The sequence below is a fragment of the Myotis brandtii genome, unplaced genomic scaffold (assembly GCF_000412655.1).
Source record: "Myotis brandtii unplaced genomic scaffold, ASM41265v1 scaffold964, whole genome shotgun sequence".
NCBI classification, from domain to species: domain Eukaryota; kingdom Metazoa; phylum Chordata; class Mammalia; order Chiroptera; family Vespertilionidae; genus Myotis; species Myotis brandtii.
Window position 1 is genome coordinate 214,232 of NW_005371989.1, and position 23,237 is coordinate 237,468.

The window sequence follows — 23,237 nt, forward strand, 5'->3', positions numbered from 1 at the left end:
TCTCTCTCTCTCTCTCTCTCTCTATATATATATATATATATATACTCAACATTTATTATCTCACATTTTTATTCTAGCCATCCTAGTGATTGTGAATTGGTGTCTCATTGGGGTTTGACTTGAATTTTCTAATGACACTGATGTCAAGCATATTTTCATGTGCACTTGGCCATTTGCATAACTTCCTTGAAAAATGTGTATTTCACCCTTTAACATTTTGTTAGTATTTGACTTTATATTTAACTTATAAAGCGTCTTTAATCATTTTCTTTAAATATAACTAGCCTCTTGGCCCAGCACCAATTTACACAAAGAATATTCTTTTCTCCATTGTTGGCCCTTGAGACTTTAAAAAAATTTTTTTTTAAATTTATTTCAGAGAGGAAGGGAGAGGGAGAGATAGAAACATCAATGATGAGAGAGAATCATTGATCGGGTGCCTCCTGCATGCCCCCTACTGGGGATCTAGCCGCAACCCAGGCATGTGCCCTTGACCGGAATTGAAGCCAGGACCCCTCAGTCCGCAGGCCGAGGCTTTATCCACTGAGCCAAACCAGCTGGGGCGGCCCTTGACACTTTTTAAAAATATCACTTGACCACAGATATGTGGGCTTATTTATAAAGCTGTATGTCTATCATTGTGTTAGTACCACACTGTCTTGATTGCCATTGCTTTGTACAAAGTTTTGAAGTTAGAAAATGTTAATGCAACCAATTTGTTTTTCTTTTTCAAGAATGGTGTGGCTGTTCTGATTCTGGGGAATTCCATATAAATGTATTAACCTCCTTGCCAATTTCTGTAAGAAAATTATCTGGTATTATGAGAAGTGTGCTGACTCTTCAAATCATTTTGAGCAGTACCATTACCATGAAGTATCTTAATTCATGAAATTGAAAAACTTTCCAGTAAGTTGAGATGGCTTTCAAAGTATTTATACCTATCTTTATTAATTTCTTTCAATGTTTGTATTTTTCATAGTATTTTTGGACTTTTTTGTTAAATGTATTTCTCAGTATTTGATTCCTGTGATGCTATTGTAAATGCATTTGTTTTCTTAGTGTCATTATATGAATATTCATTGTAGAAATAAAACTGATATTTATACTTTGACATTGCACAACTCAATTATTAGTTCTAATAGTGTTGTGTGTGTGTGTTTTTTAACTCCTTAGAGTTTTCTATATGCAAATGAGGGGACAAGGCAGGATAGTAAGAAGCTAGGAAAAGTTCCTTGGCAAGTAGAATGGAGAAACCCAGACAGCTGAAGAAACCGGGGAGCAATTTAAAGCCAGACACAGAGATAACATCTAGGCCTCAGTTGTATTTCAACTCCAGGCCCAGAAAAGCAGCAAAACCAGGTGGGCAATGACACCAGGGCCAGCTGCAATGATTAATGATCCCCTGCCATGGTGCTGACCAATCAGTGGGACCAGGACCCTGAAATGGTACACTTGGAAAACTGATGAATATTTTGCTGAAACCCTCTCCTGAGACCTCCCCTAAGATTTCCACCTGCACGACCAATCAGTGGGACCAGGATCCTGAAATGGTACACCTGGAAAACTGATGAATATTTTGCTGAAACCCTCCCCTGAGACCTCCCCTAAGATCTGCAAGAGAGAGATAAAGCCCTCAAGACAAGGGACCCAGGAGCACACCTGTATTTTTACCTTTCCCCTCTTCTTTTCCCACAGCTAGGTATCTCCTAAACCAGTGGTTCTCAACCTTGGCTGCACATTAGAATCACCTGGGAATCTTTTTAAAATCCTGATTTCTGGGCCTCATCCTCCGGAAATTCTGTTTCTTTGTTACTAATGTTGTGGCCCCAAGAAAGGAGATCTTGGAATGATGTTTTAGCGTAATTTGCATTCAGTATGGTAAACAAGAGGGCTTTAGGCAGGGACCTATTAGCTAGATACCCCTGTGTCCCACTGTTTCTGCGTTGCCTAGCAAGGATTTTTTCTTTTTAAGGTCAGAACTTTTTGTTTCGATCTTCATTTTTTTAAAATATATTCTATTGATTTTTTACAGAGAGGAAGGGAGAGGGATAGAGTTCGAAACATGGATGAGAGAGAAACATCGATCAGCTGCCTCCTGCACACCACGCGCTGGGGATGTGCCCGCAACCAAGGTACATGCCCTTGACTGGAATCAAACCTGGGACCCTTCAGTCCACAGGCCGAGGCTCTATCCACTGAGCAAACCAGTTAGGGCACTTAGCAAGGATTTTCCTGCTGTTTGTGTTCTTTCTCAACCGCCTGAAAATTGTCCATTCTCGCTTCTGAAATCCAATACCTTATTTCCCCCTTCTCCTATGTACAAAGAAATGCCTTATACACCTAATATTGCCCCACTGCCTTTAGGATTTCCATGCCTATGTGAATTCCCCATGTACATGCATTAAACTTGGATGTTCTCCTGTTCATCTGTCTCTGTTAGATTATTAGCCCAGTCTAGAAGAACTTCGAAAATGGGAGAAAAAGGTATTAATAATTTTTTTAGCACCCACAATTTGGTGCACGGCTGGCTTTCTGGACTGCAGCAGCTGAGCGGTCATGAAAGTCTGACCACAGCTGGCCAAGGTGGTTAGCATTTTACCATGTCAGTTTCTTAGACCTGTTCTGCAGGGTTTGGTGGAAGTTAAAAGTGGTGAGCCTTTTTCTCTTTTTAAAATATTCATTGGCAACAGAGAATATTTATGAAGCTAACTTCTTGAGCTTTTATTTTATTAGTATTTTCAGTGATTCTTTCCTCCCAGAGATGGTTATTTTGTTTTTCTATGTCTATTTCTATTGTGTTGTTTTGTTATAAGAAGGAAATACTATAGGGATGGGACACAGACATAAATTTCCTATAAGCCTGATGTTCAAGCTGGCCTAACTGGCTGGGGAGTTAGGTGGTTTTCTTTGGACCAGCATCTGTTCAGACAAATGTTGCTGTCTTTCTTGTTAAGATTTTAAAAATAGCCCAGCCATGGTGGCTCAGTGGTTGAGCATCGACCTATGAACCAGGAAGTCACAGTTGGATTCCCAGTCAGGGCATATGTCCAGGTTGCGGGCTTGATCCCCGATCATGCAGGAGGCAGCCAATGACTCTCTTTCATCACTGATGTTTCTCTCTCTCTCCCTTCCTTTCTAAAATTAATAAAAATATATTTAAAAATATTTTAAAAACATGTATTTTGATTTTTAGAGAAAGAGGAAGGGAGAGGAAGAAGAAATATCAATGTGACAGCGACATGTCTATTGGCTGATCGGCTGCCTTCTGCACGTCCCCTACTGGGAACCGAACTAGCATCCTGGGAATGTGCCCTAACCTCCTGGTGCATGGGATGATGCTCAACCAATAAAATCAATTTTAAAAACATGTATTTTTAAAATTGTATGAATTTGAATCATTCCCCCTTTTCTATAGATCAACCTAAGCTAAAGATTAGTTCATTTTGTTAATTTTTCCATTAAAAATTTCCACTTTTTATTTCATTGATGTTTTATGTGTTTTTCTAACTCTCAGAGACTATAAATCCTGGAAAATCTAATTCCTAACATTACCTACAAAGGGATATTCCAAGCATAGATTTTGGGTCATATCACAGGTCTCTCCTCTTAAACCAAAAATATCTAGTTCCAAATCATAACAATGACCACTAGTCTCCTCTTCATATTGATATCACTGGTGGAGCTTTTTACAAGTTAAGGTTAACTTCATTACATAGTTGTTACCTTCTAGAAAACAAGCATTATGAATGGTCATGACAGGATACAGTTTACCTCTTCACAGCAATCAGCATAAAAAAAGGTCTTGTTCCCTTGAATAGGAATCATACCCTCTTAACAGAATAATACTTGTTAACATTCTATTGCTTAAAACAGCGGTCACCAATCGGTGGTCCTCAGACCACTGGTGGCCTGTTAAGTCCGAAAGGTTGGCGACCGCTGGCTTAAAACAGTTAATAAAATGTGTATGAAATCTTTGACAGAAAATGCACATGGTTTTAATTACATGCACTAGAACACAAATGAAACCATTCTGAAGGATTACAGTCACCTAAAAGTAACAGAAAATACCCAGTATTCCTGACAGGAGGGAGGTGCTTACTGTGCCATTGAAAGACCAGGTCAAGCCAACCACGGCACATTGCAGTAGAGAAACAAACTCCATGTTCTTTTCTTCAATGCACCATTGTGAATGTCATGGGGAATCAACAAAACATACCCTCCAGCACTATTAACAGCATAAGATGTTTCCTATACAAAGTAGATCTTATACAGATATAACCTAGAGAAGAAAATAATCAGACAATAGTCCCATGCATAAAGAGCTGAACTAGTTTACTGGTGAACAAAAGACAGCTTACAGAAAAAGCCACTCTGATGGATCTTTGATGTGAATCTTGTGAAGAAATCACTGGAAAACTACACCTCTAAGAAAATGGAAATCAGATTGTAGTTGTTTTGAAGATACTCTTGACTGGAAGAGAAAAGAATCCAAAAAAAATGAGCTGGGAAATGGTGCCCTATGTTAAAGCCCCTGTGTATCATTCTATTGCCATACTAGAGGCCTGGTGTATGACATTTGTGCATTTGGGTGTCGGGGCTGGGGTCTCTTCTCCATGTCCTGCACGGAGAGAGAGACGTGAACCAGTTTGTATAAATTAGGAGGCACTTTTGGGATTAAAGAAAAATGAACAGGACAGACACAAAATTAGATTAAAAGTTTGGGCTGGGTGTGGCCTCTGCCCTCTCATGGAGGAACAGTCAGAGAGCCAGCACTGGAAGGAGTTTATTATATACTTGAATTATAGGAAGTTACATCACATCTGGGTGGGCCTTGAGTTCCTGGCGACATCATGAGATCCATCCCCTTAACACTGGGCAGGAAAGTCAGACTGAGTGTCGTCCAATCTCTTGACTGGGTCCGCCCTCAGGGCATGGCTATGCCTTCGCTCTGAGTTTCAGCTGACATAATTAAACCGAGTGTTCTTTGCCAGCGGCCCTTAACACTGGAGGGCGGGGGAGGGAGAGAAGGGGGTCTCTCAGCCCGGCCTGTGCCCTCTTACAGTCTGGGATCCCTTGGGGGATGTCCACCTGCCTGCTTAAGCCTGTTCCCCGGAGGCGGGAGAGGCTCCGGCCACTGCTGCTGTCCTCTCCAGCTGTGAACCTAGCCTCTGACTGAGCGGTGTTCCCATTGTGTGAGTGCACTGACCACCAGGGGGCAGCTCTTGCGTTGAGAATCTGCCCCCTGGTGGTCAGTGCACGTCATAGCGACCAGTCATTCTGCTGTTTGGTCAATTTGCATATTAGGGTTTTATTATATAGGATATGATGGCTCCACAATCTAATGCCTATTTTGCTTATGCCTTCCAAACTCAGGCAAGTGAGGTTACTGGAAAAGTCTAATATGGAATCTCAGAGACTATAAATCCTGGAAAATCTAATTCCTAACATTACCTACAAAGGGATATTCCAAGCATAGATTTTGGGTCATATCACAGGTCTCTCCTCTTAAACCAAAAATATCTAACATGCCAGTCAGGAAAAAAAGCACAAGACCAAATAACAAAGTAACAATTCACATGGAAATATAATCTTCATAAAATTGACACACAAATATTTACTCCCACTGTTTATTGCTAAGGAACATGAGGAAAAAGCTCTTATACCCATCACCTCCCCCCCACCCCACCCCACCCCCCATAAAAAAAAGCACTGTCAGTAATAAAGGGATATATGAGATATACATATATATACACACATATACATAAAGGGACATATGAGATATATACATATAGATATTAAATTTCACAAGGCCAGTAAAAAATCCTAATACCAAAATAAAAAAAATATTGAATTGTAATTTTTTAATGCCATCTGAACAAAAAACAAAACATCATTTAAAAAATAAACTATTTCCATATTAGAAATACATTAGAATTCACATACTTTGGATCTAACAGGCTTCAAAAAGTCAACAGATAATATTACTAACTGACTTAATAAAAAATCACCAGTTACTAATATGTAATATTGTAGAAAGTTATGTCCCAGAATTATTTCATTGTAATATTCATTTCTAAAAGAAATTACAGTTGACCCTTGAACAACACAGGCTTGAACTGCAAGGACCCACTTTTAAGCAGTTCAAACACTTGTTTTTAAAGGATGAACTGCCATTTCAATTTGTGGTTGGGAAACCACATGGAGGACTGGCTTAAGTTCTACAAGGGTTTTGGAGTATGTGGGCAGTTGGTGCCCTTAATCCCTGAGTTGTTTAAGGATCAACAGTATTAGAAATCTACATCCTAATAACACACTTAAAGAAACTTGGTAAACAAAAATATTTATAATTTTAAAAAATATATATATTTTAATGATTTTTTACAGAGAGGAAGGGAGGGGGATAGAGAGTTAGAAACATCGATGAGAGAGAAACATCGATCAGCTGCCTCCTGCACACCCCCTACTGGAGATGTGCCCGCAACCAAGGTACATGCCCTTGACCGGAATCGAACCTGGGACCCTTGCGTCCGCAGGCCGACGCTCTATCCACTGAGCCAAACCAGTCAGGGCCAAAAATATTTGTAATTTTCAAAACAACTCTTTAACCTTGAACATTTTCCGGAACATTATACAAACATTAATTTCCATCAGCCTTATCAGGTTATTTACATTTCTATGCCTTTCAGTGAGAGTTTTCAAATATAAAGATGTGGGCCCAGCCCAGCCAGCATAGCTCAGTGCTTGAGCATCAACCTATGAACCAGAAGGTCACAGTTTGATTGCCGCTCAGGGCATATGCCCGGATTGCAGGCTGGACCCCCCAGTGTGGGGCATGCAGGAGGCAGCCAATCAATGATTCTCTCCCATCATTGATGTTTCTGTCTCTCTCTCCCTTCCTCTCTGAAATCAATAAAAATACATTTAAAAAAAATATAGACCAATGAAACCTTTCTCACACTCTTTACATTCACGAGGTTTTATCCAGCGAGTCCTCTAATGCCTCCAGAAAGAAAAGGAATAACTGGTCTTTTCCACACTATTTACATTCACTAGGTTTTATTCGTGAATCCTCTTATGCCTTCGTAAGGATGAGCCATCAACGAAGGCTTTCCCACATTCTTCACATTTATACGGTTTGTTTCCATTGTGCCTTTTCACGTGTAATTGAAGGTTTTTGTTACAATTGAAGGCTTTTCTACATTCTTTACATTTAAAGGGTTTCTCTCCAGTATGATTTCTTTCGTGTGTTTGTAAGTTACTGTGATCTTTATAGGTTTTACCACATTGTTTACATTCATAGGGTTTCTCGCCAGTGTGAGTTCTTTCATGTCTTTGTAACAAACTAAGGCAAGTGAATGCTTTCCCACATTCCTTACATTGGTAAGGTGTGTTTCCAGTGTGCATTTTCATGTGTCCTTTAAGGGAGCTGTGATAACTAAAAGCTTTACCACAGTGTTTACATTCATAGGACTTCTCTCCAGTGTGAAACCTTTTGTGTATTTCTAAGGAACTGTAATGCCTGAATGCTCTTCCACATTCCTTACATTTATAGGGTTTTTCTGCTGTGTGAGTCATTCTGTGTGGTTCTAAGGATTTGAAATATTTGAAGGCCTTTCCACATATCCTACACTCATATGGTTTCTCTGCACTGTGGGTTCTTTCATGTACGTGAAGTTGGCTGGGATGCCTGAATGTTTTACTACATTTTTCACATTGATAGGCCTTCTCTCCAGAGTGGGTTCTCTCACCTGTCTGAAGAGAAGTTGAAGAACTAAAGGTTTTCGTACACACCTTACCATTATAAGGAGCATCTGCACTATGTTTGGTCATGTGTTTCTGAAGAATTTTGAGCCACATAAAGGTTTTCCCACATTCCTTACACTTATAGGGTTTCTCTCCATAGTGAGTTCTTTCATGATTTTCAAAGCACTGAAGATAACTAAAGGCTTTCCCACATACATTACATTTATATGGCTTCACTCCAAATCTCTGATACTCAGAGAAGTTTTGTCCATTGTGACAGCTGGTGTGACTACTATGAGATGAATGATCTGTGAAGGCTTTGTCAAACATTCTGCATTCACACCGTGTTCCTCCAGGAAGAGATTTCTTCTTCAGACTGAAATCAGGAATAAGGCTGATGTTTTCTCCACACTGACTAACCATTTTCCCTTCACAGGTTCTCTCCAACATACGACTTCTGTAAAAAACAAGAAACACCTCATGAATGATTTTTTATTAGAGACTTTGTATTGATCAGTAAAATATTTAAAGTATATTAGTACGATTTACACTGAAAGTGTAGGTTTTATGTTTTATGTTTATATAAAATTTAATATACTGAAGGCTCTGCAAGACAAGTTTAGCCTTGCTATTAATAAAACAGTGATATTCATATACAGGGTTTAATAATGCTGTTTCCTAATCTATTTTGCAAACACTGATCATTTATATAATATATAAGAAAGCAATTTGGTGAACATCTCTTAAGATGTAATACATTTAAAGAAGCTGTTGCTTTGGTTGCTTCTTTTTAAAATTTCAATGGTTCTTTTACATGAGACCCTGCTTTCTCTTGTGTGACTCACCTTTGTTTTCTCTTCTGGTTTTTGTACTGATCTTCCATGTCAAGATCTTCCCATTTGCTACCTAAAGCAGCAGACCCAGAAAAATAATTCCAAAGTATTAGAAGTTATTTAAAAATTAGTACATTCTATTTCTATGATGAGCTGTAACTATTTGTCAAAGTCATTCCTTCCCAAATGACACATCTTAGAAAATGCTGATAGGTAAAAAACACTTGTGCCTGGCTGGTGTGGCTCAGTGGTTGAGCATCAACCTATGAACCAGGAGGTCACGGTTTGATTCCTGGTCAGGGCACATGCCGTGTTGCGGGCTCGATCCCCAGAGTAGGGCCTGCAGGAGACAGCCAATCAATGATTCTCTCTCTCATCATTGATGTTTCTCTCTCTCTCCCTCTCCCTTCCTCTCTGAAAAAAAACAAAGAAACTTGTGCTCTAATTTGAGCAAGTGAAGGGAATTCATCATCCTTACCTATGGAGGCCAGGTTCCGGAAGGTTTCCCTCATCACATCTCTGTAGAGTTTCTTCTGTGAAGACTCCAGTAAAGCCCACTCCTCCAGACTGAAGTTCACAGCCACATCCTCAAAGGATACCGAGTCCTAAAACAATCCATATATGTACAGAGTAAAGTTTGTGAAGTTGACAGCCTGAAAATCTACAATCCATTTATAACAAGGTTACATATGATTCTATCAGCTCCAATAATTTATTTTATGACTTGATCAAAGAAACGTACTTTCCACACTTCCTCATAAATTTAACACCATATGAACACATGGAAATTGCTTACACATTTTTACTATGAATACATCACATCATTATTTCTCTAATAACAAGGTACAGAGCATGTTGAGAAATGACAAAAGTACCACATTGTTTACATTCATAGGGTTTCTCGCCAGTGTGAGTTCTTTCATGTCTTTGTAACAAACTAAGGCAAGTGAATGCTTTCCCACATTCCTTACATTGGTAAGGTGTGTTTCCAGTGTGCATTTTCATGTGTCCTTTAAGGGAGCTGGGATAGCTATAGGCTTTCCCACAGTGTTTACATTCATAGGACTTCTCTCCAGTGTGAAATTTCTTGTGTATTTCTAAGGAGCTGTAGTATCTGAATGTTCTTCCACATTCCTTACATTCATAGGGTTTTTCTCCTGTGTGAGTCATTTTGTGTGGTTCTAAGGATCTGAAATACTTGAAGGACTTTCCACATATCCTACATTCATATGGTTTCTCTTCAGTGTGAGTTCTCTCATGTCTTCGAAGACAACTAGGATACATGAATGCTTTGCTACATTTTTCACATTGATAGGTCTTCTCTCCAGTGTGGTACCTTTCATGATTTCGATAGGATCTGATAAGAGTGAATACTTTCCCACATTCCTTACATTGATACGGAGTATTTCCTGTGTGCATTTTCATGTGTCCTTTAAGGGAGCTGTGATAACTAAAAGCTTTACCACAGTGTTTACATTCATAGGACTTCTCTCCAGTGTGAAATCTTTTGTGTATTTCTAAGGAACTGTAATGCCTGAATGCTCTTCCACATTCCTTACATTTATAGGGTTTTTCTGCTGTGTGAGTCATTCTGTGTGGTTCTAAGGATTTGAAATATTTGAAGGCCTTTCCACATATCCTACACTCATATGGTTTCTCTGCACTGTGGGTTCTTTCATGTACGTGAAGTTGGCTGGGATGCCTGAATGTTTTACTACATTTTTCACATTGATAGGCCTTCTCTCCAGAGTGGGTTCTCTCACCTGTCTGAAGAGAAGTTGAAGAACTAAAGGTTTTCGTACACACCTTACCATTATAAGGAGCATCTGCACTATGTTTGGTCATGTGTTTCTGAAGAATTTTGAGCCACATAAAGGTTTTCCCACATTCCTTACACTTATAGGGTTTCTCTCCATAGTGAGTTCTTTCATGATTTTCAAAGCACTGAAGATAACTAAAGGCTTTCCCACATACATTACATTTATATGGCTTCACTCCAAATCTCTGATACTCAGAGAAGTTTTGTCCATTGTGACAGCTGGTGTGACTACTATGAGATGAATGATCTGTGAAGGCTTTGTCAAACATTCTGCATTCACACCGTGTTCCTCCAGGAAGAGATTTCTTCTTCAGACTGAAATCAGGAATAAGGCTGATGTTTTCTCCACACTGACTAACCATTTTCCCTTCACAGGTTCTCTCCAACATACGACTTCTGTAAAAAACAAGAAACACCTCATGAATGATTTTTTATTAGAGACTTTGTATTGATCAGTAAAATATTTAAAGTATATTAGTACGATTTACACTGAAAGTGTAGGTTTTATGTTTTATGTTTATATAAAATTTAATATACTGAAGGCTCTGCAAGACAAGTTTAGCCTTGCTATTAATAAAACAGTGATATTCATATACAGGGTTTAATAATGCTGTTTCCTAATCTATTTTGCAAACACTGATCATTTATATAATATATAAGAAAGCAATTTGGTGAACATCTCTTAAGATGTAATACATTTAAAGAAGCTGTTGCTTTGGTTGCTTCTTTTTAAAATTTCAATGGTTCTTTTACATGAGACACTGCTTTCTCTTGTGTGACTCACCTTTGTTTTCTCTTCTGGTTTTTGTACTGATCTTCCATGTCAAGATCTTCCCATTTGCTACCTAAAGCAGCAGACCCAGAAAAATAATTCCAAAGTATTAGAAGTTATTTAAAAACTAGTACATTCTATTTCTATGATGAGCTGTAACTATTTGTCAATGTCATTCCTTCCCAAATGACACATCTTAGAAAATGCTGATGGGTAAAAAACACTTGTGCCTGGCTGGTGTGGCTCAGTGGTTGAGCATCAACCTATGAACCAGGAGGTCACGGTTTGATTCCTGGTCAGGGCACATGCCGTGTTGTGGGCTCGATCCCCAGTGTAGGGCCTGCAGGAGACAGCCAATCAATGATTCTCTCTCTCATCATTGATGTTTCTCTCTCTCTCCCTCTCCCTTCCTCTCTGAAAAAAACAAAGAAACTTGTGCTCTAATTTGAGCAAGTGAAGGGAATTCATCATCCTTACCTATGGAGGCCAGGTTCCGGAAGGTTTCCCTCATCACATCTCTGTAGAGTTTCTTCTGTGAAGACTCCAGTAAAGCCCACTCCTCCAGACTGAAGTTCACAGCCACATCCTCAAAGGATACCGAGTCCTAAAACAATCCATATATGTACAGAGTAAAGTTTGTGAAGTTGACAGCCTGAAAATCTACAATCCATTTATAACAAGGTTACATATGATTCTATCAGCTCCAATAATTTATTTTATGACTTGATCAAAGAAACGTACTTTCCACACTTCCTCATAAATTTAACACCATATGAACACATGGAAATTGCTTACACATTTTTACTATGAATACATCACATCATTATTTCTCTAATAACAAGGTACAGAGCATGTTGAGAAATGACAAAAGTCTATACAAGTGAAACAAACATTATTATTTTAATAACATCAATGCCTTGTAAGAAAAATCGATTCGGCTCCTTTCTTATTATTCCCAATTGACAGCACTCCTAAGTCCGAATGTCAAATCCGCATTCGATGAATAAAATGTACTAAAGAACTAGAAGCTTTCCTATCACCAAACATAGAATACATGTGATCCTTGGGAATCCAAGTTTTATCAAGGTACAGCAGGCCATACCTTACTAAAGTCCTCCATGACATTACAAATAATCAGATGTAATGAAAATATTCTATGGAGAAGCAGGGCCTTTTCCTTGTGTGTTATTTACCACAGTTTTAGTTCTTAGTTTCTCTCTCTGTATGATTTGATGAGCTAAAATGGTAGTAACAACAAGGACACACCCAGATATGCATTGTTAAGTGAATTTGGCATTGTAGAAACATCATACACGAACTTCACTGGTATGCATAGCCTACCACACACCTAGGCTACATGGTATAGATTGCTTGTTACTGTTTTGAATGCTGTAGGCAATTGTAACACAAGATATCTAGGCAATGCCTATCCTTCTGTCAATTCTTACTTCCCCCGTTGAATAAAGGAGCATGATAACTCAACCCTTGGGCATAGAAACCCCTCAGCTGATGAAACCACACATTGCCAACAGGGTATGAAAGGGCTATGACTTTCATAATTGGGGTCTTTAGGGAAAGTAAGGCACCTCTCTCAAGCAGGCATGAAATAGCTTGATTGAGCATGAAAAGGTGCGTGGACTTGTTTTACTGAGTTTAGAAAGGGAACTAAGGTGAGAGTTCATACACAAGGGTGGAGCTAGCGTGTAGTCAACTTCTTGCTACCCTAACGGACAAAGTACGAAGGCTCTCCTGTAGCATCAGAGAGATGTAAAGACATGGGGGAAATAAATCATGAAGTATTAAAGCGGTCAGCAGTTAATCATCAGTGATTAATCATCAGTGACTGGAGTCAGAGACTTCAAGTTTCTGATCTGGAATTTAAGTAACTTAGAGGATGTCATTCTCTCAATCTCAGGAAAAAAAGCACAAAAACTGGAAATCATCTTCTATTCTTAGATCCATAAGATAATTTTGGTACCAGGGCAATCTGGTGATTCCAGAATTTGGAAAGAGAAAATGAACCCAGTATTTTGAAATATGGCCCAAATATTTTGTTCTAAACACAACCAGTACTTTAAAAACAAACAAACAGAAACCTCTATCTCAGTGAAGAATAACGCAAAAACAAGACAGAACAAATAAAACAGAAGGCAAGATCCATAAACCCTAGGTAAGCCTGCTTTAAACAAAAAATTTGAAAGCACATCATGGGAATACCTTTTTTAAAAAAAAGGAATATAGAAACAAGTCAGTGCAGTACCAATTAATTTTCATAAAATTAATAACAGATAACCGTCAATGCAAACTTTATGAAGAAGGTTCCATAAAATGACGTTTAAATGATGGAATGGCAGGTTCGTCCTCAGATGCCCGTTCATTAGCAGACACTGCAAGAGAAGAAGCTTGCAACTTTAGATGTAACTTTGGCTACAGCATTCCACTAAAACATCTTGCAGACAGAGTGGCCACGTATGGACACGCATATGGGCATACACACTTCACAGTGCTGTGAGAACTTCTGGCTGCGGTTTCATGTTAAAGTCTTACAGTGTGAATGATGGTGTGTGACTGACCCACCGGGTATTTCATATGGTCACTGGGGCTATGCTACTGGCAAAGCCAGACAAGCTGGAAGACAGAAATAGAAAAATTTCAGATAAACAGAATGCCTGCCGTGATACTGTTAAAGAAGTTACAAAAACAATTTCCATAGTACTTAATAAAGTTAAATGATAAAGCTGAACTAGAGCTGAGTTGCGTTGGTGAAATAACTAAAGGATGACAAAAATTATCCCAAAAGATATAAAGGACGATGCAGAGAAATAGGCTAAAGAATCTTTAAGGAAGAAAATGAACCAGATAATGTTAATATGTAACATTTACTTCAGCATCTATTTTAAATTTGTAAAGCCGTCCCAAAGTAACTATTTAGCCCCTTGGACTATTACATACCCACGGAACAATGTTTTTTAATTTTTTTTGTCTTGTGGAAAAAAAAAGTAACCAAGGCACCAGGGCCTCATATGTTTTGGGCAGTGGTCCATCTCCTTTTCGTAAGCTCCTTTTTTCCCACTGTACGTGTGTCCTAAATGTCAAAAGAACGTCCACCAAGGAGAATGACATACATGTAATGTCATACCTGTTCTCCTGGAGCAAGATAAATGCAGCTTATATCTGACCTGCAGACTGTGTGCTGTGATAATGGTGTTGAGGTTTCCTGAGAATAACCAGGTAAAGGTGTATCATGACCCTTCAAGGTGAAGCCCAATTGTGCTAAATGGCTGTTGAAATGGGCACTGAATAGAACACACTGTTAGCCAAATCTATGATAACAGAATCCGTACCAGTTAATGAGTAGGAGTCAGTAAATTTGATAATGTCGGGAACTAGAAATACAGGTTTATCTGGTATGAACACAACCTCAAGGTTTTAGTAATCCAGTGTGAGAAGTCATTCATTCTCTCCAGGTTTAAAAAGGCAAAATTCAGCTGTTCAAAGTATAACTGGAGATAATGACTTCTTTCTAAAAGGTTATTTATTACAGTTTTCAATTCTTGAAGGCCCTTTTTAATTTACACTGGGTCACATTAACTAACATTACAAAGTGGTAAGGACCACAGAGTCAAATTTTGTAAAGCCAATTTGGAAGTGGTGAAGTTTTAATTTAATTAATTGGGTCAGAGCTTTCCTCATGACCATGGGTATTTTTGGAGAATGGGTGCTATGACCTTGAGTCAAAGGCAGACTTTTCATTTTTACATGAAGTATACTCCTTTCTCCTTTATATTATTTCAGCAATTCCCCTAAGATCAGGAAGTACCTTGCTTTAATTTATTGAGATCCCAGGTATAACTGTAACTTGAAACCAAATTACATGAGAATTGCACGAAAGGTCGCATACCACTGCATTACAGATAATGGGTAACAATCTGGAATTATTTTTAGAGACTCAAACTCCAAAGAGTGACCTTTAATTTTTTTAATTTAATTCTTTCTGTGTATTTTGAATTTCCAATTACGTCAAATTCTGTACCATTTCAATGCTTTTTTCCTTTTGTTCTTTTGCTCAAGCCCTTACCTGTTTTATATTTTAGGTCACTATAAAAACATCAGAGGAATGAATGTGCAGTCTCTAAAGCATGGTACCCATTAAACTTTCCCTTCAGAGGGCCTCAAAGCAGTGCTATCAGGATTAGAGGCCTCGCCTATGAAATGATTGCTATATAGGACTTAAGAACCTAAGGCTTGAGTCCAGTCTGAGTTAATCCCTTTGCTGTGCCACCGACAGGCTATAACTGTTGTCCCCACTAACCAGGGGGTCAGGATCTTTGTTGCAGTAGATGCAGAGCCAGCAGCAGCACAGAGGTACTTAAGGGTCCTGGTGAGCTCCCTGGTATTAGGAGAGTGAACTGGGCCCTCCGTCGATTGTCAATTGGCTGCTTTCCCCAATCTCTTCTCTTTCTCTCTGAAATAACTTCTCTTTAAGACAGCGGTTCTCAACCTGTGAATCGCGACCCCTTTGAGGGTCGAACGACCCTTTCACAGGGGTCGCCTAAGACCATCGGAAAACACATATATAATTAAATATTGTTTTGTGATTAATCACTATGCTTTAATTATGTTCAATTTGTAACAATGAAATTGGGGGTCACCACAACATGAGGAACTGTATTAAAGGGTCGCAGCATTAGGAAGGTTGAGAACCACTGCTTTAAGATGTGACCATCAAATAGGCACACCTTATTCATACCATACAATCTTTCTTTTTGCCATTAAGACTCCCCTCCTACTGTCAGGGCAACCCCAGTCTCTATCACAGCCTACCTCTAAGACAGTGGTTCTCAACCTTCTGGCCCTTTAAATACAGTTCCTCATGTTGTGACCCAACCATAAAATTATTTTTGTTGCTACTTCATAACTGTAATGTTGCTACTGTTATGAATCGTAATGTAAATATCTGATATGCAGGATGGTCTTAGGCGACCCCTGTGAAAGGGTCGTTCGACCGCCAAAGGGGTCGCGACCCACAGGTTGAGAACCGCTGCTCTAAGGGAAGACAGGATCCAACATAGACATCTGCCCAAGGTCTTTTAATAAGTATGCCATTCTAATAGTACTACTCCCAAAGGTAGATCCGACCTTGCCACAGTGGCAGTCCTCATCAGCTTGCACTGCCCTTCATCCCAAGTGGTTCCAACAATGGTACAGACAACAGCCGGCCCTGGTTCTCATCACAGTCCCTTCCAAGTGACCCAGACCTGGCACATGCAGCAGCCGACCTTTGCTGAAATACCGCCCCTACCCAAGCAGCTCTAGGCCCTGCACAATCTGCAGCTGGCCTCAGCCACAGCAGAGCCACTCTAAAGAGGCTTCAGAGCTGGCATATTTGGAAACCGGCTTTGTCTTACAGGAGTGCGACACCCAAGTTACCTCACAAATGGCACACTCAGTGGGGGGACTCAGCCAGCACCCATCAAAGTGACTCCTGCTCCATGGGGCCAACCCCTGTACACAATTATCCAAACCAGTCATGACAAGTTTTAGGGGCTAGTCAGCGTGAGAAAAAATCCCACCCATGGTAGTACCCACACCAATCCCCACCAAACTAAGACAGAAGGGCACACAGAACCTACACAGAAGACACCTGTGGAATAACTGATTCTGGTGACCAATGGGGATTGTGCCATATAACATTTTCAACACAAAACCACTCTTAAAAAGGGAGACATAATTGATCTACATTATACACTGAAACACACAGAAAGATAAGCAAAATGAGACAATGGAATACTTTCCAAATTAAAGAAAAGGACAAAATCCCAGAAAATGAACTAAATGAAGTAGAAACAGACAATCTACTGGATAAAGAATCCAAAAGCAATGGCTATAAAACTACTCAACAAAATTATGGTAGACAGATGAACTCAGTGGAAATGCTCACAAAGAGATAAAAAAAAACCAAACACACATAAGAAAATATTGAAAAATACAATAACTAAAATAAAAAGAATACACTAGAGGAATTAACAGCAGATTAGATGATGCAGAAAAACAAATCAGCAATCTGGAAGACAAAATAGTAGAAATCACACAATCGGAAGAGTAAAAAAGTAAAAAGAATGTTAAGGAACAAGGATAGTTTAAGAGACCTTTAAAACAACATCAAGCATACTAACATTTGCATTACAGGAGTTTCAGAAGGAGAAGGGAGAAAGAGACTGAATCTATATGAAGAAATATTGGCTGAAAACATCCCTAATCTGGTAAAGAAAACTGACATTTATGTCAGGAGGCAAAGAGATTTTTAAACAAGAGAAACCCCAAAAGACTCATAACAAGACACAGCACAATTAAAATGCTAAAAGTCTGAATAAAAACAATCTCTCCCTGGTCCGTGTGGCTCAACTGGTTGAGTGTTGTCCTGTGCACTGAAAGGTTGGTGGTTCAGTTATCAGTCAGGCACATACCCAGTTTGCAGGTTCAATCCCAGGTCAGGGTGTGTACGGGAGGCAACCGATGGATGTTTCTCACATCGATGCTTCACTCTCTGTGTCCCTTTCCCTTTCCCCTCTCACTAAAAAAACAAACAAACAAACAAAAAACAAAACAAAACAATAAAAAAAGACAAAAAAACAAACAAAACAGAATCTCCTTTCTTTTCGACAAGGCTTTGCTGCCAGAACAGTGTTGTGAGAACCACTGCTAAATCGAAGCCAAAATTAGAAAGAGCCCTAACTGGTTTGACTCAGTGTCCACCTGCGGACTGAAGGATCACGGGTTTGATTCCAGTCAAGGGCACATGCCAGTAGGGGGCGTGCAGGAGGCAGCCAATCAATGATTCCCATCATTGATATTTCTATCTCTTTCCCCCTCTCCCTTCCTGAAATCAATTTATATATTATATATACATACATATATATGTATGTATATATAATATATAAATTGATTTCAGGAAGGGAGAGGGGGAAACTCATGTCAGCATCATCAGCACTAGACACGTTGATTTGGGTAAGTCTACCACTACTGACCATCTGATGTACAAATTTGGTGGGATGGACAAAAAAATCTGAGAAGGAGGCTGCTGAAACGGGTAAAGATTCTGTCAAGTATGCCCGAGTCTTGGATAAGCTGAAAGCTGAACGTGAATGTGGTATCACCACTAATATCTGCCTGTGGAAATTCGAGACCAGCAAGTATTATGTGACCAGCATGGATGCCCCAGGACACAGAGACCTCATCAAAAGCATGATTACAGGCACATCTCAGGCTGACTGTGCTGTCCTGACTGTTGCTGCTGGGTTGGTGAACTTGAAGGACGTAACTTCAAAAATTGGCAGACAGGTGAGCATGCCCTTCTGACTTACACGCTAGGTGTGAAGCAACTAAGTGTTGGTGTTAACAAAATGAATTAAACCGAGCAGCCCTATAGTCAGAAAAGATACAAGGAAATCATTAAGGAAGTCAGCATCTACATCAGTGGTTCTCAACCGTGGCTGCACATTAGAATCACCTGGGAATCGTTTTAAAATCCTGATTTCTGGGCCTCACCCTCCGGAAATTCTGTTTCTTTGTTACTAATGTTGTGGCCCCACCCCATAACAAAGAAACAGAATTTCCAGAGGATGAGGCTCGGAAATCAGGATTTTAAAACGATTCCCAGGTGATTCTAATGTGCAGCCAAGGTTGAGAACCACTGATCTACATCAATACAGTGGAAAACAACCCCAACAAAGTAGCATTTGTGCCAATTTCTGATTGGAATGGTAACAACATGCTGGAGCCAGGTGCTAAGAGGCCTTGGTTCAGGCTATGGGGAGTCACCCATAAAGATGGCAATGCCAGTGGAACCACATTACTTGAAGTACTGGATTGCATCCTACCACCAACTTGTCCAACTGACAAGCCCCTGCATCTACCGCTCCAGAATATCTACAAAATTGTTGGTATCAGTACTGTCTCTGAGGGCCAAGTGGAGACTGGTGTTCTCAAACCTGGCACAGTGGTCACCTTTGCTCCAGAGAACACTATAACTCAGGGGTCCTCAAACTACAGCCCGCGGGAGACATCCGGCCTGCCGGGTGTTTTTGCCGCTGCTGCCTGTTGCTTAGCAGCCGACTCGTCCCGGGCCCACAGTGCGCATGTGTGGAATGTGCGCCGCTCTCTCCCACTCCCCTCCTTCTCTGTCTCTCGACTCCTCCTCTCAGTCTCGGGTGTGATCGGACGAGTCACGAGCTTGCCTGTGCAGAGCCTGCTGCTGCCTGAGGGCCGAGGGAAGAACAAGTTAGGATTTATTTTTTTTTGAAGTTAGGAGGTCTATTTTTTTTTTTATTTTGCAGTTAGTAGGGCCTTTTTTTTTGAAGTTAGGAGAGCCTTTTTTTTGAAGTTTTGTTTTTTTACTTCAAAATAAGATAGTGTGCATAGGAATTTGTTCATAGTTTTTTTTTAAACTATAGTCCGGCCCTCCAACGGTCTGAGGGACAGTGAACTGGCCCCCTGTTTAAAAAGTTTGAGGACCCCTGCTATAACTGGTCTGTTGAAATGCACCATAAAACTGAGCAAAGCTCTTCCGGGGGACAATGTGGACTTCAATGTCAAGAATGTTTCTGTCACAGATGTTCACTGCAGCAATGTGGCTGGTGACAGGAAAACTGCCCACGAATGGAGTAGCTGGTTTCCAGCTCAGGTGATTATCCTGAACCATCCAGGCCAACTCAGTGCTGGGTATGCACCTGTGCAGGACTCTCACACAGCTCACATTGCTCGCAAATTTGCTCACCTGCAAAAGACGAATCATCGTTCTGGAAAAAGCTGGAAGATGGCCCAATGTTTTTGAAATCTGGTGATGCTGCCATCGTGGATATGGTTCCTGGCAAGGCCATGTGTGTTGAGAGATTCTCTGACTATCCTCCTCTGGGCCATTTTGCTGTTCATGACATGAGACAGACAGTTGCTGTAGGTATCAGAAAAGCAGTACACAAGAAAGGAGCTGGGCCCTAACCAGTTTGGCACAGTGGATAGAGTGTCCGCCTGCGGACTGAAGGGTCCCAGGTTCGATTCCGGTCAAGGGCATGTACCTTGGTTGCAGGCACATCCCCAGTAGGGGGTGTGCAGGAGGCAGCTGATAGATGTTTCTCTCTCATCGATGTTTCTAACTCTCTATCCTTCTCCCATTCTCTCTGTAAAAAATCAATAAAATATATTTTTTAAAAAAAGAAAGAAGGCAGCTGGAACTGGCAATCACAAAGACTGCCTTGAGGTTTCACAAGGCTAAATAAATATTATTCCCAATAACCTGCCACCTAGTCTTAATCGGTGGTGGAAGCACAGTCTCAGAACTGTTTGTCTCCATTGGCCATTTAAGATTAAAGTAACAGACTGGTTAATGATTACATCCTAAAACACTTCAGAAAGAAAGGAGTGTTTTGTGAAATATTTGGTGTGTTTTTCCCCCCGTGGCAGTTTTTAAATTTTTAGTTTTGAAAACCAGTACTTTTTGGTAGCAAGAGAAAAGCAGCTAGATATACACAGGTGAACACCCACATGACTATCAGCCAATTTTCCAGGAGAAACTTTGCAGTTCAGAAAATAATAGCATGATATATTTAAAAAGGTAAAAAGAGCCCTAACCGGTTTGGCTCAGTGGATAGAGCATCAGCCTATGGACTGAAGGGTCCCGGGTTCGATTTTGGTCAAGGGCACATGCCCAGGTTGCAGGCTCAGTCCCCAATAGGGGGCGGGCGTCAATGATTCTCTCTCATCACTGATGTTTCTTATCTCTCTCTCCCTCTCTGAAATAAAAAAAATATATATGTTTTAACAAAAAGGTAAAAGGAAAAAAACCTACAATCAAGCATACTCCACCCAATAAGGTTATCATTCAGAATTAAAAGAGAGAGAAAAAAATTTCCCAGTCAGAAAAAAAAATCTCACTAGTAAAAGTAAATAAACATTTAGTAAAAGTAGATCAACTAATTGTAAAACTACTATGATAGTTAAAGACAACAGTAGTAAAATCAGGATTATATAAAATAAATAAGAAAGAAACAACAGACAAAAACATAAAATATGCCATCATAAATGTATTATGTAGAGAGTGTGTAATAAGTATGGTATTTTTAGAATGATTCAACTGAGGCAGCCATTAACTTAAAATGGACAACTTTAAACATAAGTTGTTATAAATGAAGCTCATGGTAACCACAACCAAAAAAATATAATAGATACAAAAAAATTTAAAGAGAAATGTATCCAAATATAACATTAAAGAAACTTATCAATACCCAAGATAAAAAGGCCAAAAATGAAATACAAAAAACAACAAAATAACAATTAATACAATGGCAATAAGTACATGTGCCTATCAATAATTACTTTAAATGGAAACTGAACAAAATGCTCCAATAAAGATTTAGGGCTGTGGTCGGCAAACAGCGGCTCATGAGCCACACGTGGCTCTTTGGTCCCTTGAGTGTGGCTCTTCCACAAAATACCACGTGCGGGTGCGCATGTACAGTGCGACTGAAACTTCATGGCCCATGTGCAGAAGTTGGTATTTTGTGGAAGAGCCACACTCAAGGGACCAAAGAGCCACGTGTGGCTCATGAGCCGCTGTTTGCCGACCACAGCCCTAAATCTTTATTGGAGCATTTTGTTCAGTTTCCATTTAAAGTAATTATTGATAGGCACATGTACTTATTGCCATTGTATTAATTGTTATTTTGTTGTTTTTTGTATTTCATTTTTGGCCTTTTTATCTTGGGTATTGATAAGTTTCTTTAATGTTATATTTGGATACATTTCTCTTTAAATTTTTTTGTATCTATTATATTTTTTTGGTTGTGGTTACCATGAGCTTCATTTATAACAACTTATGTTTAAAGTTGTCCATTTTAAGTTAATGGCTGCCTCAGTTGAATCATTCTAAAAATACCATACTTATTACACACTCTCTACATAATACATTTATGATGGCATATTTTATGTTTTTGTCTGTTGTTTCTTTCTTATTTATTTTATATAATCCTGATTTTACTACTGTTGTCTTTAACTATCATAGTAGTTTTACAATTAGTTGATCTACTTTTACTAAATGTTTATTTACTTTTACTAGTGAGATTTTTTTTTCTGACTGGGAAATTTTTTTCTCTCTCTTTTAATTCTGAATGATAACCTTATTGGGTGGAGTATGCTTGATTGTAGGTTTTTTTCCTTTTACCTTTTTGTTAAAACATATATATTTTTTTTATTTCAGAGAGGGAGAGAGAGATAAGAAACATCAGTGATGAGAGAGAATCATTGACGCCCGCCCCCTATTGGGGACTGAGCCTGCAACCTGGGCATGTGCCCTTGACCAAAATCGAACCCGGGACCCTTCAGTCCACAGGCTGATGCTCTATCCACTGAGCCAAACCGGTTAGGGCTCTTTTTACCTTTTTAAATATATCATGCTATTATTTTCTGAACTGCAAAGTTTCTCCTGGAAAATTGGCTGATAGTCATGTGGGTGTTCACCTGTGTATATCTAGCTGCTTTTCTCTTGCTACCAACCAACAAATGGGACAACCTAGAAGAAAAAGATAAATTCTTAGAAACATACAATTCTCCAAAAAAGAATCAGAATGACACAGACAATCAGAATGAACTGCTTACTGGAAACAATACTGAATCTGTAATAACAATTTTAAAAAAAAACAAAAAACTCCTCCAATGAATTCTACCAAACACTAAAGGAATACCTATACTTCTTAAACGATTTCAAAAAAATTGAAAACAAAAAATTCAGCTGAATTCATTCCACAAAGACAGCAATACCCTGACATCAAAACCAAAGACACTACAAAAAAATCCACACAAATATTACAAACCAATATGCCTGAGGAACATAGATGCAAAATTCCTCAACACAATATAACCACACTGGATTTAACAATACATAAAAATATCCCTAGCCCTAACCGGTTTGGCTCAGTGGATAGAGCGTCGGCCTGCGGACTAAAAGGTCCCAGGTTCGATTCCGGTCAAGGGCATGTACCTTGGTTGCGGGCACATCCCCAGTAGGAGGTGTGTAGGA

General features: G+C 39.4%; 2 protein-coding genes and 1 pseudogene across 2 annotated transcripts in view; 1 reads left to right on the plus strand and 2 right to left on the minus strand.

The window, feature by feature from the left end:
• Nucleotides 1-6,876: 6,876 nt before the first annotated feature.
• On the minus strand, nucleotides 6,877-9,351 carry LOC102262689 (zinc finger protein 709-like). The gene is made up of 3 exons (XM_014533312.1): nucleotides 9,055-9,351; nucleotides 8,589-8,649; nucleotides 6,877-8,200 (listed from the first exon to the last, which is right to left on the minus strand). Exons 1-3 carry the CDS (start codon nucleotides 9,086-9,088, stop codon nucleotides 7,057-7,059), a joined length of 1,239 nt encoding a protein of 412 aa, XP_014388798.1. The 5' UTR covers nucleotides 9,089-9,351; the 3' UTR covers nucleotides 6,877-7,056.
• Nucleotides 9,352-9,392: 41 nt separating this feature from the next.
• Nucleotides 9,393-23,237, minus strand: part of LOC102240006 (zinc finger protein 791-like) — an 18,883-nt gene continuing 5,038 nt past the window's right edge. Inside the window, exons 2-5 of the mRNA XM_005886219.1 lie at nucleotides 19,944-20,090; nucleotides 11,645-11,771; nucleotides 11,180-11,240; nucleotides 9,393-10,791 (exon numbers count right to left, since the gene is read on the minus strand). Of these exons, the coding sequence (XP_005886281.1) occupies nucleotides 9,393-10,791; nucleotides 11,180-11,240; nucleotides 11,645-11,771; nucleotides 19,944-20,090 (1,734 nt within the window). The remainder of the gene's footprint in view (nucleotides 10,792-11,179; nucleotides 11,241-11,644; nucleotides 11,772-19,943; nucleotides 20,091-23,237) is intronic.
• On the plus strand, nucleotides 13,284-14,138 carry LOC102262380 (annotated as a pseudogene).